The following is an 18446-nucleotide window of genomic DNA, read 5'->3' on the forward strand; positions in this document are numbered from 1 at the left end:
ACAGTTTGTGCTTTCTCAAAGCTGTGCTGGACTGTCTCAGAAGCTTGCTCTGCTCAGTGCTGACTGAATCAGCTCATGAGACACCACACAGTAAATTGATGTACTGAGTGTTTGCTGCACACAGTGTCTGTTCTGCTCGAGGTGTGAAAATATGTTCAAACGATGTTTTGTCCTAAACATGACTTTATTCTGTTTCACAGTAGATTATACAGAGCAGCCAAAGCTCTTGAAGCTGATGCAGACCTGCCTTGAGGAACACTACAGCTATTGTATCAATGGGCTCTGTGCCTTCCACAGTGAACTGAGGAAGCCCATATGCAAGTAAGGAACACTGCCTATTATATCCTTCTTCAAAAATGACACTGGCATTGATTCTTTACGTGCTGCATATGCAGCCTCACAGTGTCAGTCAGGTATTTGCAGGGTTAAAGTTTGGCACAGACCTGGGTGCTGTGGTGCCTCGGGATTGCTAGCAAGGCTGTAGTGCTGTGCTAGTGTAAAACTAAGGAATGGAGAGGGAATTCACAGCTTTGTAGGTCACTGCCATGGTGCCATCTCAAATCACTCACAGGCGCTGGAGTAAGTAGTGGAGGAATCAATAGATGTTCGCAGTGAGTACTAACAAGGGAACAGGATCTTCCAACATATCAGCTACAACTCCCTTATTCCACAGCCACATACCAATGAGGACCATGGTGTCCTTACAGTTCTCTAGAATGCCTAGTGGGCAGCCTTGACCTTTGGAGACATTACAGCAGCTAAGGATCAGCAGAGCACAGTGCTCTGCGTCCACACCCTGCACAAAGAGGGGATGTTTAGACTGCATTGCTGCTGTGACTGCAGTACTTGAGCTAGCTTTAAACTAGATAAACTGGGACAACTGGTAGTCTTGGTGGAGGGAAAAGGTTCTGAGTGAGCACCAGGTTTAGCCCCTCATTTTTTTGCCTTCTTGTGATCTGTTTAAAACTGATGAAAACTAATGTGTGTTTGAAATAGAAAGCAAAACAAATTCTGAATAATTTTTGCATGATGTGTATTTATTTTGTAGATGCCTTGCAGGTTATAATGGAGAGAGGTGTGAACATTTAACACTAAATTCATATGCACATAATTCTTATGAGCGCTACATTGCTGTGGGAATCGGTGTAGGAATACTGACCAGTGGAATACTCGCCATCATCTACTACTATGTAAGAAAGAGGTATGGGAAATCTGCAACCTTCTGTCTACATTGATCTGAATTTCAGTGGGCAGAGTTTTGAGGGCACTGGGATTGTGTTTTTGCCTGATACTAATCTGTGGTGTGATCTTAAAAGAGCTAACACACTGATTTCTGATCTACCTGTGGGGCCAGTGGTGTAGTTGTCTGAAACGTGGGATTTCTCTGGGCTGCTTAAGTGAGTTAGGGGATTAGATTTTTGTTCTGTGCAGGCTGCTGCAGTTTCAGATTTGGCTGATATAAATCATGTGATGGTGTCCGCTTTAGATGCAGGAAACTGAAATCACCCTACAAAGTGTGCGTGGGCGAGACGGCATTGTGAAGCCCTGGTGCTGGAACACTCACCAGTTTGCCTGCTAAGGAGGAAGGCCCCCTGTGCCATAGGACAGGTACCCTGGCCTCGCTGAGGAGACGGACTCGAGGGAGCAGCAGAGGAGTGCGCCAAGGGATCTCCCGCAGGACTGACAGGCTCTGTGTGTTGTTGAAGAAAGACTTCCTCTCTTGGGTGAGGGTGGCTCATGCTCAGGTCCAAGCAGCTGAGGACACTGGCAGGCCTCTTGGCCCTGTCCTGTGCCCGGTGTTTGCCGTGGGGAGGACTGGTTGGTTTTAGCTGTTTTCAGTCATTTCAAGCACTCGTACAGTGTTCTGCTTTGGTCTTTTGTGTGTTTTGTTTGGTATTGTTTTCTTCTTTTTTCTCCTCTGGAGGATAAGCACCACCTCTCTTACAGTGGAGCGGTATTCTGGACATCATGCACTGACCACAAACCATTTGGGTTCTGATTTTGGTGTTTGCTGGCTGTGTGTGTGGATAAACAGCTCTCTCTCAACCCAACAGTTACCTTTGGTGTGCTGGGCCAAATATGGGCTTCTGGTGCGATAAAGGTCAAAAAATGCTTTGGACTGAGGAAAATGTCTGGTTCTTGAAACCTTCCTTAAATTAAAATATAGAGAGTAGGCAATTCCTGGAAAATTAGACCATGACACCTCTGGGCATGGCATGTTCTTACTGTTCCCATAAGCAAAGCAACCACGCCTTTCTCAAAATGGATTATGGAGTGTGCTCATGACAAAGAACTCTCCTCTTCCCAAACATCCTGTAGCAGCTCCTCAGTTCCATGGAATTTCAGGTAGAACATTGCCTTGCTGCACTCTGATTTCTGCACAAGACTTGAATTGCTAGAGAAGCTGGAATTTTGTTATGAAACTTCAATACAGCTTTTCCCAGGAAACAGACTTTCTCTATTCCATTTGCAAATTATGGGCACAATGTGACCACTCAAATAAGAAAGAAATTATTTTAGGGATTCAGTTCCACCCTGGACTAGTAGATTCCGTATTGGATGCTTGGTTCTGTTCATCTTATCTACAAAGAATTGGGAAGTTACAAAGATTTGGTTCAAGGAAAAGGGAAAAAAATTCATTCTGAAGATGGTGGCACTAACTGGGACTTCTCGCTGACAGCTGGAGTGTTTGCCAGTGCTGATGTGACTAGAGATGGCTCTCAGAGATTTTCATTTCAGCTGTTGCACATTGTAGACTCATCTGCTGTGCTCAGCCATCTACCAGAGAAAGGCAGTTGACACTTTGAGATCTTGTGGGGTAATATTGGTTCCTAAATTCAGGTTCCCTGCTGAAAGCTCAGTTTCTTTGTTATGTGAGTTAATTTTCACAACAAGGATGCACGTTGTTTGTTGAAAAATCTGTGAGACTACAGTGACAATTCAGAAATGTGTATGAATGGTGGGATTTGAAACGGTAAAGGTGCATGTGGCACTTGCATGGTCTGAAGTTCAGGGGGCTTCTCAAGTGGGGATCCTGGTCAGTAGCTGAGCCATCTTGGCTCTGTGATACCAGTAAATAAAACAGCACGTCACACACTGCTCGGAATCCCGTGTAACAGAGGGAGCAAGCAGCATATGCACACACAAAAAGGATTGCTGGTGAGGAGTGGGTGGACACCAGTCCTCCCCTCTGCACATTGACACCAGCATTTTCCAACTCTTTTTCTTGTCTTCATCTCCAATGAAATCTTCAAATCTTTGCATTGTTTGCTCCTTTCCATTCTTCTGACCTTTTCTTAGGTTCTCCTGTCAGGTAACTTGTACTCTTCACAGTCTTCAAGTCAGCTTTAAGTAGTGGCCCTCACATTTTCTGTCACACACATGTGGTGAGAGGGCAATTACGTGTAAATTACAGTCTGCACATCCTCACAAACAAAAAACACCCTTTACCCATCTCACATGGAAATTGAAAATGTGCTTGTTACTGGTCTCTGGAGAAAATTGTAGAGCTGAATGTTCAAAGGCTAAAAAGCCTTGGAGTTTTGTCATGTGAATGAATCTCTCTCTCCCCAGGGAGTTACTTCTTCCTATGCTCACATTGCTTGTGTTGGATTCACTTCCCAAGGACCAGCCCTTGTCTATTGCAGAGGCTGTGTCTTGGAGCAGATGCACACCCTACACAAACTGGCTCAGGGGGTACATGCACTTGGCAGAGAAGTTCCAAGGGCATGAGTTGGAACAACTGGACTTCACCTTGCCCAGAGAAAACTGTTGGAGAGAGATGCATTTTGTTTGCATGTCCTTTTACTGATGTTTGTTACACCCTTTGTGTATCAGAGGCAAAGCAAGTGCCCTGCAGGATACGCATTAACTCATTGCAGTGAGCCATTTTGTACCTATAGCAACATACACTGACTTGATTTTTTCAATGTTTGGTTACACATAAGTGAAAAGGAAGGTGTACTTAAGGGCCACAATTTAGCAGGAGACTATGTACTGAAATACGTTTTTCTAGTTGGCTTTCAGGCCCAAGGTGGCTTTGGAAGTGAGAGTTTGCTGATATTTTTCTGCTAGTGGAAGAAAAACTGGAGACTGAAACACCAGATAAGCCTGTGCCATGCAAAATGAGACTTTGTGTCAGGGCAGAATGAGAATAAAATGGAAAGATGAAGATGAGAAGGCAGGCAGGCAGGAAGAACAAAAAGGTGCTTGCTTGCTTGCTTGCTTTATTTTAGTTTTCTTTTTCCAAGAGGTGTCACAGCTTCCAGCACTGGGTTCCTCACCACCTAGGTGCCGTGTGCCCATCCTGCAGAAGCACAGCCTCAGAGCAGGCCCCAGCTGTCTGTGAGGCATCTCTGCATGACTGACTCATGGTGTAGTTTGGCTGAGGGAATCTGCATGGCCTCAGATCGCTTCATGGAGTCAGCCCTGCTGAGCCTTGCCTTGATAAGTGACATATGCTACCAGCCTGGAAAGGTATGTTGCTGCTTAAGGTGCTGAATTTTCTGCAGAACTGGCCTGTCAGAGGATCAGGATCATCTTTCCTAGCTCATTTATCAGGCTCAGACTCTTTCTGTAGTGGCATAATTAAAAGAGTTGTAAGCTTCTACTTCCCATTCCAGCTGCATGTGCCAAAAACTGTCATTTCAAGAGGAGCCCCTGCATTTGTGTGACATTGAGGCAGGGTTGCCTCAGCTGTGAGGGGCAGCAGCGCAGCAAAGCCAAGCCAGAGACATCGAAGACCAGGATCCTGCTTTCTGAAGGACATTGCACTTGCCCTGTGAATGATCCAGGTTGGTGGAACCACACTGGCTTTTCCTGCAGCACATCTCTCAAGCTGAGTTGCCCTTAAGCCACCCAGCCCTGAACCTGCTTCACTGGCATCTGCAGCTACTGTGCGGGTGTGCTGGGCTGCCACTGGAACGTCTTCCCTGAATTCAGTTCCCATTTTCTGCTCAGGTGTGTGGGTGGCCTGCAGTTTCCCTGATCCCAGCAAGTCTATTTCAAACAGTAAGATGCAAGCCTGGGAAAAAGATGGCTTTAAAGACACTACCTTTGGTTTTGAAGAGAAGTGTAAGGAGCTGGACTGATGCTCTGAGTGCAAAGTGTCCCTGTTCTGCCTGCATGTCGGGGCACACTGGTGGCTGGCGGGCAGGTGGGAGACAGTTTTTCCTTGGAGATTTTCTCTTATTTGTAGTAACCTACAGTATATTTGGATAATGACACACCAGGGTTTCTTCTCCACCCTGCTTTCAGTAAAAGTACAAATCTGTTTCGTGCTGCTACAGAAGTGCAGTCCTGCCTTGTGTTTGTGTACTAAGAACTTGCTGTGAAGATGGTTACTTCCTAGCAACTCTCAACTTCATGCAAAAAAAGAAACCAAAACAAAACTCCCCAAAAAACCCACCCCAACTCTTCCACCCTCCTCCAAAAAAACAAAACAAGACCCCAAACCAAAAATCAAACCCAAAAAATCATACTCCTCTTGGCAAAAGTTTAGAGTTTTGTAATTCATCACACCTGTTATGTTTTGTTTCATTTCTGATCCATGAAATACACTGTAGGTGGCAAATCATCTCACAAGAAGGCTAATTTGGCAATGCAATTGATTGAATAGTTAAGTTCAGAATATCTCCTTTCACCCCTGAAGGCTGCAGTTTTTAATGGGTTGCCTTTAGACCATCCCTAGGAAGCAAGGCTTTAAGAATGATGTTCTGTGGAAAACTAAAACAAGGAGGGATAAAAGTCACATGATGAAGAGACATCAAACTTCACGCCTTTAAAAAAAGTAGATAATCTGTGAGTTCTTTTAAGAAATGGTGTTTGGGTAGATCAATAATACAATAAGTATTGAGAGAGGAGAAAGATGGGTCAGATTTGGTAAAATGAAAGTTTAGTGACAAACACCAAGAATTTATTTTTGAATATTCATTTCAGTTCTCTCTCTCGTGTGATGATATGAGTGCAGATTTTCTGTTTTTGTTTTAACTTTTAGAGCCCTTCTGAAATGTATCATGGCAAAGTGTAAGTGTTTGAAACCAGACAATTTTCACGATGCAGATAAATAATCTGAAGGCTGGGAATCAGTCAGCTCCAGCCTTGTCATCGTCAGGGTCTTCATAGCCCTGCTGATTTCCGTGAATGTTGGCACGGAACCCAGGGCTGGCTGCCCCATGGTCTGTGTGTCACAGAGCTCTGGTGTGGCTGCTCTTACCTGTCCTGAGCCTTGCTTGGAACAGGGAAACGCCTGTAGAGGTCCCTATTGTATTGCAAATCCAGGAAACCATTTGGGACTCCTCCTTTATGACCCAGTTAAGAAACAAACAAACAAACAGTGCAGGTACTCATTAAAATCTCAGTGTAAGTAGTCATTAATTATCATGACAGCAATAAAATCTTGTGCTGTGACTAGACTTGGGGCTGCTCCTACTCTCGCTGAACTGAGTGGAAGCGAGAGCAGGTTCTGTGAGCAGGAGACCTTGGCAAGCTGGAGGAGGTATGCACTACAGGGAACTGTTCACAGGGCTGGTTTGGGAGCACTGGTACTCCAGGCCCTTTTGGCTCTTGGCTGCACAGGGGGGAAGAGCTCACTCTGTGTGGCCACCAGGGTTAGGAGCTGGGGCACAGGCTGATTTTGGTTGAGAGCAGGGTTTGACTTGGTATGAAGCCCATGGCCTGCGGGCAAGCAAACCTCTAAATGAGAGGTTGCTTGAGTCAAATTAAAATTCTAATTCCATTTTTCATAAGTATAAACATAAAAATAGCCTATGAGACGCAGTTTCACAGACAAATTAGGGTTAAAATTGCTTTAAGTGCTTATTCTCAGGAGCAGTTTGGGATGAGCTGAGCTTGGTAGTCGAGGCATGTCTTGCATAGCCATTCTGGGAGAGTTTTCCATTTGATGGTTTGGGGGTTTTGCCCTGTTGTAGAGTTAGGACCATCTGTGAATGTCACCTGCCTTAGCTCTGGGCTCAGTTTTCTAATTCATAGAAAGGTTAAAGGAGTCCAAAGGTGAGGTTTTGATTCCATGTCTAAGACTGAGTCACTTAAATGCTAATTTTTAATCAAAACTTCTTGTTGAATTTATCTGGTGAATATTGGTAAGGAAGTTTCCTTGTATAGATTACCTAGTGGCATTTCTTTCTGAAGGCATTTTGTCCTTTAATAAGCAAAAATACAGTTTACTGCATTTTGAATACCTGATATTCAAATGCCAGGTGTGTTTCCTGGCCAGGACTGACCAAAATGGGGCATGGCAGCATTGCCCTTGGCTGATGGGAGCCAGGCTGTTGGAGAGCCTGCCTGAGGTGCCCAGTGTGGGACAGCTTCCTAGGCAGGTTATGCCTGTGAGCCCAGAGCTGAGCGTCCATACCTACTGCCTCAGGCCTGAATTGCTCCCAGAAGCCCAGTTTTTGGAGCACTATTGCTGTGTGCCAGTTCATCTGCCATCACCTTCAGCTTCCAAGCCAAGGAGAACATTACGATCCAGTTATAGGAGTGTGAGAGCATGGGTGCTGTCACTCCAAATCCGTTATGCTCTTTGCCTTTTTTAAAAATTGTTATTCAGGTTGTTTTGTTTGGGGGGCACAGGGAATGCAAGAACCCTTCCTTTCTCCTCCTTGTCCAAGGCTGTTGTGCAGAGAGGCCTCTCCACAGCTCCCTCTGGAAACAGCACAGCCAGGCTTGAGATGCGAGAGGACAGGGCTGAGCTTTGCAAGGATGTCTGAGTAACTCGGGCAAAGCTAATTTGTTTGACATCATTTCAGTACGTAATGCTAAGTCTGTTTGTGTCTCATTGTTAAGGCAAATCCCACAATGAACAGCATTTTATTGACTTCTGCTGGCCATTTGAGCGTGGCAGCGGATTTGGCCATGAGCACTGTTCCAGGAAGCTGCCTTAATAGATGCCAATGTCGAATTCAAAGGTTGTGGGACAACAGCTGGGCCTAGCAGGGAGCTGTGGCAGCTTCACGACAGGGAGAGCCTGAGCACTTCCCCTGAGTGCATCTGTGATCTGCCAGCCGGACAGGGGAAGCAGGGTGGGATGAGTCAGTGACACAGGGTGGGAAAGGGACCTTAAGTTACAGGCAGTGCCAGAACATGCAAGGTTTGGCTGAGAATTTTGGCCTTTTCCCCTTCTTTTCAAGGCTATGGCATTGCATGTTCATGGGTGTTTCTTGGAGGGTTGCTCTTCAGGAAGGGAAACTCAAGGAGGGCCTCCAAGTGGCCCTGTCTGTGTTTGTGATTTTTGGAAACTCAGCATCTCAGGTGCTGATTTTTTGGGTAGAAGTCTTTGTAGTTCTGACACGGGTACTTCGGTAGCTTAATCTGCCTTGTGTCTCAGGATGGATGACTCCTGCAGCACTGGCTGCTGCTGTCAAAGCAGTGCCCTTTCAGGCTGTCTGGGTTTGCCAGGGCAAACTGATGCCCTGAAGCAGAGGCAGGACTCCCAAGGAGCTGAAAGACAGGAAATTCTCTTGCCCTTTCCCCTTGCCCCGTTAATGCTTCTCTTGACTTCCTTGGTGGCATGTTCACGATGTCTCTTGTGCAAATAGATATGAAAATTCTCCCTCAGGCACTTCTCAGCCATCTCCTGAATTCCTTTCTCCATCACTAACGATGTTTTCCATCAAGATTACAGCAGGAAAAAATGTTCTCTATGGGCTAGGTGCTCCCCTGTGCATGAAAAGTGTGTGCAGGAGCCAAGAACCACTAGGAGTTTCTTCCTGATTGTTCCTAAGAAGAATGGAGAGTGATGCAGGGAAAGGGCATGACCTTACACCAACACACACACTCTCCAAGACCTGCACAGAAATATCCATGACCTCAGCACGACAATGAGGAATTTGGGGGTGGTCTGACCCAGTTGGGTGTCCCCTTGCATTCCTCCCTGACCTTTTCCTTCTGGTCCACTGGAGTCCCTTTCAGCCTCATCCTTCCTGGCCTACCCAAAGGAGGTGTCTCCCTGCCAGGAACAGGTGCCCTTGTGTAATTCAGATGCCACATTCAAACTGCAGCCTGAAAGGACTTTAAAAGGGTGTTTAAGATGATTCCAAGTGAAGGTTAGTTTGATTGCTTTTTAAACCATTAAGGATTTGTGAAATGTCCTGGTGGAATGCCTCCACTGAAGACTTTTCAAGACAATTAATCATAAACTAGGGCTCTGTGATTTTCCCAATCAGCTCTGGCCTAACTCCAAGCCCTGCTGCAGGCTGTAATAAAGCATTTGTTATCTTCAGTGAGTGCAGACTCAGGCTACTTGCACTGCCTTCAGTCCATGGGTCATGGCATGGGAATATAATGACCTGACTGTTTTCCATTCTTAAAGCTCTCTCCATGGTCACATTTAAATTTCCCTTCTCCTGCAGTATAAATCAGGACTGCAGCATCAGGAACAGGAGCCTGGGAGGCAGCAGTGCTGCTCTGGCTCAGCGTCCACAGAGGACAAGAGCAGGAGTGAAAAGAGCAGGAGTGGAGCACAGGGACAAAGGTAGGAGTCCCTGCCTCTGCACATTTGGTAAATTGCAGACCCTGTGCTTGCCTCCCTGCTGCCATCAGACAAATATCCAAAAAGCTACAAGGATGCCATGGGGATGAAAGTGTTACAGACTTTGAAGGTAGTTCAGAGGTGCTGGGGTATGGTAAACCAACACTTAGTCCATACGTAACACTTTGCATCTGTAGATGGAAAACCAGTCTTGCTCCCAGCGTGAAATCTAGGGGAAGCGGGCAACGTTTCAGCAGCCAGCTGGAATTATCTAACTGAAATTATCCAAAGATTCCCTTGGCCTGTCATGCTGGCAGAGAAAGTGGAGCCTTCTCTGCCTCTGCTTTTGCTTTTGCTCTTTGCCTCCTTCAGCCCTGCCATCCATAAACAACTGGGGGGAGTTTCCCGTGCTGCTAATTTTAAGGAAATGGTTTTAAGAATTTTTTGCCTCTCCAGAGCTTTCATAACCTATAGTATAAGAGGCTTTTGGCAGGAGCAGTAAAGCAAATTGCTTCCACCCTTTCTTAGCATGTGGTAAGCTGTGTGTGTCCCAGCAGCCACATGACTGAAAGTCTGAACATGGTGCAGCACTTGGGAATGCCCATGTGAAACACGCAGGCTCCGTTTCCTGCACAGAAGCACCAGCCTCTGCTCTCCCATGCTCACTGGGCCCATGATCTCTGCCAACTCGTGCAGTTCTCTGGAACTGCCTATTTTGGAGATGATGGGGAATGTTCATGATGATGGGGGATGCACATCCTTGCACCATGGTTTACTCTAAGCCTTAATTTTCTTTGCTTTTGAGGGCTTACATCAGACTTTCAGGCATTACTGAACAGAGACATTTGTGTTTATCTGCCTACCCAGTAAGGGAAAGGTAAGCAATTTTTATGTTTCAAATGCCTCTCATATCTCCACCAAGGGCATTTAGTTATCTCGTTCCTTGGCTGTAGGTACACTTGTAGTAAGTTACAGCTTCCTCCTGCTCTATCTGCAAAGCAATCTGGATCCCAGCTGAGTTCATAGTGCAGTATGCAGTGATCTACCTTAGAACAAGTAGGGTTAGGACTTTACACTGCTGCCTTTCCCCCCTTGTTTTAAATCGAACAAGTACCTGATGATTTCCTTTACATTGAACATCTGTTTCAGCTGTGGCTGTCACTGTTCTGGCGGTGCTGATCATTACTGCACATGCGCCATACCACGGTCCTAGAGAGCGACCTGTGTCTCTGAGCCCAGAGCACACTGCTGTAATGTCCCTGACAGCAAAGTGAGGGGACGGGTTCTCCTTTGGATATCCGAAGACTGTTTATTCAGGAACACAAACAGGGAACAGCGAAGGGGTCCAGAGATGAGAGTAACTTCGAATAGGTTCAGGGATGAGAAGAGCTTCGAATAGGTTCACAGTTGAGAACAGGATTGGGCTGAGGGCACAGGATTATAGAGACAAAAGGGGCGGATCTGAGGGTCAAGGGCCAATAGGGATAAAGGGAAGTGGTGCAGGGGAGTGGCTAGGAGCCAGGGGAACTAATAGGATAACTGGGTCAGTGCACTGTGGCAAAATTAGGCTAATGGAGGTTAAGGGAGGGAAGAACATTCTGGAAAGGGCACATAAATGGTAGACAGGGGCTGAACGGGGTGACATCAACTAACTAACCAATAATGTAACAGAACTTAAAAGATATTATCATGTGGCTGCAAAGGCCCATGGGAGGGAGGCTTTTCTCACCATAACCTAGAGGAGTGTTTCTCCCCATTTGCATCAGTCCCTCCAGGGTTGAGGCATAACTACCCTGGTGGCAGGCTCCTGGGTAATGATGGGTTAGAGGGGTGTAACATGGGCCTGACATTTCCCATTGACAGTAGGAATGACACCAGAGCAGTCTGTGCCACTCACAGGAGCAGAGGAGAAGAAAATGGTGTCCTGTCTATGAAGGTTTTGGGAACACCACTGAGATTATTCTGGGAATCAGACTGAAATGAGACTTGTTCTAGTTTTTTTCTTCCTTGTGACATAGCATATGTGTCTTGCCCCTTTAGCCAATGTCTGGGGAAGTAGCTGAATGTTTTGCTGGCATCTGACCTGATGCCATGATTGTAGCCTGGAATTACAGTTCTTCAAGGCACTGGTTTTTGGAGCTAAGGATGTCCTGTCAGACTACTTGGCATCAGCACACTGCCAGTAGTAGGTTGTTCACCTGTGAATGTGCAGTGACTCAGCTCGGTGCTTCTACTTTTACATCAACAGTTCTCAGTGATGCTCTTCTGATTGCTTCCAAGCTGGAGCTTCCCTCTGCATAAAAGCAATTCGTCCATCCCTCAGAGCTGGTTACCCAGTTAGTCAAATCTGAGCCAACCAGGATAGGTGTGCCTTGCTTTTAATAAAGTATTTAGCTGACAGTGAGTTTTGAGCTTCTCTCTAGCTCTGCTAGGAGGTTCTGTCCTGAGATGCACTGCCAAAACATAAGAGTTTGGTGTTATGACTTCTTTTTAAAAGGTGTTTTTATATTTACTGCAGAAAATTTGCATATTACAGAGAAGTATCTAATTATTGACCATCAGAAAACCCTATTTTGCAACACTGAAGAAACTCACAAGAAAATTTAGATTTTTCTCCACGTGTCACTGTCTTCATTCAGCTGGAATGAATTATTTATATGAAAGAGAAAAAAACCCCTACCTTTAGGTAAGATGTAGCAACAAGCATTCGTATCTGTGTAACTCCCTTGCCTTCTCTACCTGAGTGAGAACTACACAGCATAAGCCTCTGGGAGATAATGCCAACAGTAATGTATCATTCCTTTGATTTAAAATTCCCCAGCAAATGCTCTCCAAATGTACCACCTCTACAAACAATTCAAAGAAGCCATGAAGTAGAAGTCTTGGTACGTACCATGACAGGCAATGCGTGGTCAGTAAGGGTTGTGCAACATTACCAGTGAAGGCGTAGGAGAGATGTCTGCCCGTGCTGCAGACGGGCATGTATCAAACTGGTTGAGTGCAGCTGAGGGGCTTCTGACACGATATTTACAAATTGGTGATATCCTGTTTATGGGAGCCATGTAAACAATCAAAGGCCATTGCCCAAAGGCTCCACTGTTAGTCAGATCTGCGTAAAAGACAGTTCCAACACGAGCAATGCAGCCGGCAGCTCTGATGATGCGACATGGCAATCAAAGCTGCTCCGCTCCAATTAAATGCGCGCAGTGATGCACGGCGCGTTGCATAAGGTGCAGTGTGAGACACTGGGAAAAGGCTTGCAGAGAGACCTCTGGTTTAGTTTAGTTAATCCCTGCGCCCTTTAAAGTGGCTGGTTTGGAAAGACGGGTAATGAGCTTTGTGTACTGTAGTGCTTCCTGGAAATCCCTCTCCTGGTTCACAAAGGGGAGTGTTACAGGAACAAAACGGGGAAGAGTGGAGGAGGCAGGCTGGACACAGAAGAGCAGAGCTGTGTTCTGCACAGGCTCTCAGGTCGGGCATGTTTCACCTGAGACAGGTTGTCTCCTGTGCTGGCTTAATGGGCTTCAGGCTGATGTCAGGCTGCTTGTGTTCTGGGTTTGGGCAGGGTAGCTTAATCTGGGTGTGGAGCTGCAAAGTGAGTGTGTGATGCTTGAGGGGGTGACCTTGGCTGTAGGCATGCTGCAAGTCAGTCTCATCCTGAGCATCTGATGTGCAGCCTCACAAAAAAGGGGTTCTCAGGGATATCTGTTGAAAATCCTATAGAGGAACTATTGTTCAGAAGTTTAACGAAGTTCAGAGACCAAATTTGTGGTTGGCAGGCTTGGCTAATTCATCCTTGTTCCCTAGCCCTTAATTTCCTATATGAAGGACAAAGACCCTGGGTGCAAGAGGATTGATCAAGAACTGCCAGCCATAGCTTAGTGCTGTTGTTAATTTAATAGCATCACTGATCTAGTTGAATCCAGCCTTGGCCTTTGTCCTTTCCCTCTTGATTTACACGCATGCACTCCCAGTGTCATAAAGGAAATCTTCTGCCTCTCTTAAATAACACTAAGCTGCAGGAACGAGGATGAGGGGGTGGATGTGTAGATCCCTCATGGAGAAGTTTATCCAGGAAGTGTCACAGTCAGCCAAGTGGCTGCTGCCACCTCCCCCCCAGGACATCCAGTTGCAGATTCCTGTCTTGTGCCATCTCCTACTTGCACCTCGAATGACCAGCACCCTCTGTTACCCATGGATGGAGAGATGGGACAGGTTCCTTGGGGTCTGGGCCTTTGCCTCCCCTTGGCCCTTGGGCAAACCCACAGCTCCTTGCTAAGAAAGCAGAGAAACATGCAGGCCCAAAACACCTTTTATTTTGCTTTTTAAGTGTGGGAAGAATCCATGCTGCACTCTTGAGATAGGTTGGGGAACTGCCAGCTCTGACCAGAGAACTGGGGTCTGTCTCCTTTCCTGGTGGTTGACAACAGCCTGACCTGCATTTCCTGGGAGGAAAAGTCAGCATTGTAGGCAGATAGTTTCCACCTGTGCAGGAGTTCTCCCTGCCCTTCTCAGCCCCACAGAGGCCTACAGTCATTCTCTGTGACTTCCAGCCAGTACCCAGTCTGTGGCAAAGTTGGCTAATCCATTTCTTCTGTGCATGACCCAGGAACAGTATCCAGGGAGACTTGGATACCTGAGATGATGTTCAGACCATTGATGGGAGGAGAAGGTGACTAGATGATTTCACATAGTCTTGGTCATTCCCAAACCAAATCGCAGAGGTTTCCACATACCGTGTGATTCATAGGCTCTCAAAAGTTGGTGGTACTAAATTCACTGGAGAACAAAGAATATGGAGTTTTATAGGAGGTTGGGCCCAGTCAGCGAGAACACCGAATGGAGATGTGTTGTCGGGTGTTGCAACATCAAAGTATTCCTGATCATCTTCTTTCCCTTCCATCTGCATCTACCTGCAGGCAGAGAGCATGATATCTAGCCAGGCTCCCAGCTGATGTGAGCTGGAGGGAGTGCCATGGATTATTTTTGCTGGAGTTGTAGGAGAGCTTCATTGGGGACCACAGTGTCCTACTTTGAAATATGACTGCAGCAATGAATTGGACACCTGTGTTTAAAGGCTCCCTGGGGCAGACTGTCTCATCACCTCCGCATGACAACAGGCAGCACAATAAAGAAGGCCTGATCCTCACAGCCTTTCTTTTTTTTTTTTTTTTTTTTTTTTTTTTTTTTTTTTTTTGTCACTTCAGTAATAGTAATGATTAACAGTAATTATCAGAACAGTTGTGGGAGTGTCCCATGATGCTTGTGGATGGGGGAATTCCACTAAGCACATCTGCTACAATGCTTAGCACTGGTTACCAGGCCAAACAAATACACCAGAGACCTGTGGCTCTTTCCTAGATTTGGTTTCTGAAACATGTGCTGGCTAATCTGGTTTCAGGTGGATTGCTGTTTACTCCATCATCCCTAATGACACATTCCTCCTGTCCAGGGTGCCCCAGGTCCCCGTGTGCATGGCTGGCATGCAGGTGATAGTCACTGCTGTGTTGCAGCCAAAACGTGGAGTCTGTGGACAGCTGAAATCCCAGTGGTGGAACAGGGCCTGGAGCACGGGGCGAGTCACAGCTCAGGGCTGCTTTGGATTCAGCAGGCCAAGCACAGGCAGGGAAACAGCCCGCTCTAGTCAGCCCTTCCTCTGCTCATATATGCTTGAAATACAAGAGTGAAATATTTACCAAGGGCCAAAATAATCTTGCCAAAGGGATTGAAGCCAATGCAGCTGAGGTCTGTGACAGCCAAGATTCCCAGATGGAGCAGTGAAGACTCAGGGGCTCTACTGATGGTGTGTGTGCAGCACATATTGCTCAGGCTTTAGTGCAGGCCTTAGAGGCTGGTGCCGTGCTTCAGCAGGTCTGTGCTTCTCTCTGATTGTGTCTTCCTCTTGTCTTCCCCATGCTGGCACCAGCTTTCCTGATGGGAAGTACAGGAGAGGCATGGAAGGTCGAGACAGAGAGCCCACAGCCAGGACGGACTGCTGTGCAAAAAACCTGAGAGCAGCTGGTGAGTCACACCAATGCCCATTGCAGTGAGTTTGCTATCATTTCACTGTCCTGAGGTGGATGTCACTCTCTGGGCAGAGCCATCGAGTGGGTGGGCCATACAGTCATCCACCAGGAACATGCTGCCATGTAGAAATTTCAGTTCTATTGGCCACTGATCAGGGGCATAAATGATGCACCCACGTGTGCACATGGTGACTTGTCAGAGAAGGCAGTCTTCATCTCTGCATATGTTCTGTCTCTCAGCGGTTAATCCTTGTCCCTGGAGAATAAGAAATTCTGTGGAAAAGATGATTTTATAAACTCGAAAGAGGTGCTGATGGACAGAACAGCACACAGGACTGATGGGTAAGGGGCTGGTGTTCTCCCAGCTTGCTTGCAACCTACTGCATGCTGTGTGGAGATCCCTTTTGCTTCAAGCTTTGTCCTTCTATTATTCTATTCTATGTAATTGTTCTAAACAGTTCACCCAAAGCAAGGAGAAACTATTAATAGATATAGGGACAGTGATATGGGGGGGACGGGCGACTTGGCTTGATAACACTCAGCAAAGGGCATGCATTTGTTCAGCACCAAGTAAAGGCAGAAGCCATGGAAAGACTCCACAAATGAGAAAGGCTTCAACCCCTTGGAGGCTAAGAAATCGCTCAGCATGGAGCACTGGGCTGTAATTAGGAAAGGGAAATCACCAGCTGAGCATTAAAAGTTCTTGCTGCCCGTGAGACACGTTGAGCCATTCAGGATTTGCCCAGGGGAGAGTAATGGCAAAGTCATACAAGACAGGAGAATGATGTTTTAGAAACTGCCCTTTAGGGAGGAATGCAACATGAAGTGGGAGACCTGTCTCCCTTTTCAGTGCCATCTTCTGAGGAGGATGAGAATTTGCTGCTTGGGTGTTTTTTTTGTTTTTGTTTTTTGGGTTTTTTTTAAGTTGTTGGTTAATGCTGACCCAAGAAGTTGGCAAAGAAGTCAGTGAATTTGGGGAATTGTTCTTTATTTTTTATAGCAAAACATCTATGTTGTCCAGTAACTTTGACCTCATGCTTGTGTTTACAGGAAGAGGCACTGGCCACTTTCAGCCGTGGGTGCAGAATTTGAACTCTCATAGTTTATAGGACAGACTGGTTGTTTAATTCATCCCTCACATTCACAGCAAATTTGAAACTGACCTTTAAATGGAGTAATTTGGCTCGATGTTTTTCTTTCCTCCATTTCCTCCACACAGTTGCATCTACGTATTCCAGTTAAAAATACCTTCCTTTCTTAGGGCATTTGTGTTCCCATGAGTCACAAGATTTCTACCATTTATGATTTTCACAAAATCATGGAATCATTTAGGTTGGAAGGGCCCTCTGAGATCACTGAGTTCAGCCATTCCCCCAGCACTGCAAAGCCCACTGCTGAACTGTGACTCCAATGCCACATCTACATGCCTTTTATATCCCTTTGGGAACTTAATAATAATCTTGTGTAGTTCAAATGAAAATGCTGTCAAGAGTGAAGTGCATTCCAATTGATGTCTGACCCTCTGAGAGTATTTCTTGAGCATCTCTCATTTTGTGCAATGAAAGCTTGCTGTATGTAAGTCTGCTTACAGACATACTGACAAGTGCACTCATGCTGTTTGAAAAATTCTGGATGATTTTCCGAAGAATTTATGAAATTGCTGCTTTTTGTTACTTTGCGGGTGTGCGTAACAGTGGTGAGTGCATCAGTGCAAGATTAGGAATGATTTTCTTTCCATTTTAAAAATACTTTCTAGCAAGAAAAGATGTTGATTTTGCAAATTTGTCTTGTTTTCAAGACATGAAACCAATGCAGATCCATGCCCACAGCAGCAATGCATAAAACTGGGTGCAAGTCCTACAGAAGGCAGCTAAAGTAAGTTGGTACAGACACTTGCCATGTATGATTTCAGTTATGTAAAAACACACAGATAAAGGGGCAGTTCATTGTTGTGAACACATGTATTCTTCTACAGCAAGTCCCAATGAGGAAAATAAACACCACAGAAAAATATACGCTTAAGCTGTGTTTTTTCCTCTTTAAATCAGAAAGGGCATGCGGTTCATAGAAAGTGCTGTGTGTCATCAGTGATGGATACACTGACAGACGAGGCTCAGTCTGTACCCTTGCAATAATCACTGCTGCAAATCTGCTGCTCTGTCACAGAAGGGGAGATGAATGCTTGAGACATTGCAAGGACTGAAGCAAGCTGAAGCAAGGACTTCAGCTGAACCTCTGTACTTTGTAAAGAGAGGTTTCCTTTAAAGGTGGTTGTTAAGACGGTGCAAGGTAATAAAAGCAAGCAAGTCTTTCACACAAGTTCTTAAGGTATTTCCTCACATTCTCATTACTCTTAGTAAGGAAAAAAATCCTGAAATGTCAAACCACTCAGGGGGCTCCTCACTGGTCGGATGCCAAGGGGCACAAATCCATGGGCGCCTTGCCTTGGGTGTGCCGGTTCACCCCAGCTGAAATTGAGGCCAGCAGTGAAGATGCACCCGTGATGTTCTGTTGCCCAATCGGTGCTGCCTCTCAGCATTGCACAGACTTGTCACTCCTACTGGGACCTGTGGGATGCAATGAGCCTGCCTTACAATGACCCCATTGATGCTGCAAGGCCTCTTGGAAAACTGGCTCTTGAGGTGTGTGCCAGCCTTATCCCAAGAGGCATCCTCCACGTGGAGAGGCATACTACACGTGGAGGAGGGGATGGTGAAAGCTGCACGCAGGGATGCCGGATGCAAGATTGGGTACTGTGAAACAAAGCACATTACAGAAAGATGAAACAAAGATGTGTCCATGATACTTGTCTTCCATATATTCAGATGTGAAAGAGGAAATTCCAATGAATTGCTCCAATTGTGTCACCATTACTTGGTATCTGGGTACCGGTACAAGGCTGTAATTAAATGTTGCCTTTCAGAGGATAAATC

General features: G+C 46.0%; 1 protein-coding gene across 1 annotated transcript in view; it reads left to right on the top strand.

Moving 5' to 3' along the window:
- LOC136291536 (bifunctional methylenetetrahydrofolate dehydrogenase/cyclohydrolase 2, mitochondrial-like) overlaps positions 1-5960 on the top strand; it is a 39231-nt gene extending 33271 nt beyond the window's left edge. Inside the window, exons 8-10 of the mRNA XM_066186725.1 lie at positions 204-321; positions 1049-1201; positions 1487-5960. Of these exons, the coding sequence (XP_066042822.1) occupies positions 204-321; positions 1049-1201; positions 1487-1541 (326 nt within the window). The 3' untranslated portion in view covers positions 1542-5960. The remainder of the gene's footprint in view (positions 1-203; positions 322-1048; positions 1202-1486) is intronic.
- Positions 5961-18446: the final 12486 nt, after the last annotated feature.

The sequence above is a fragment of the Chamaea fasciata genome, unplaced genomic scaffold, assembly GCF_029207755.1.
Source record: "Chamaea fasciata isolate MVZ Bird 193981 ecotype frontalis unplaced genomic scaffold, bChaFas1.0.hap1 SCAF_6, whole genome shotgun sequence".
NCBI classification, from domain to species: Eukaryota; Metazoa; Chordata; class Aves; order Passeriformes; family Sylviidae; genus Chamaea; species Chamaea fasciata.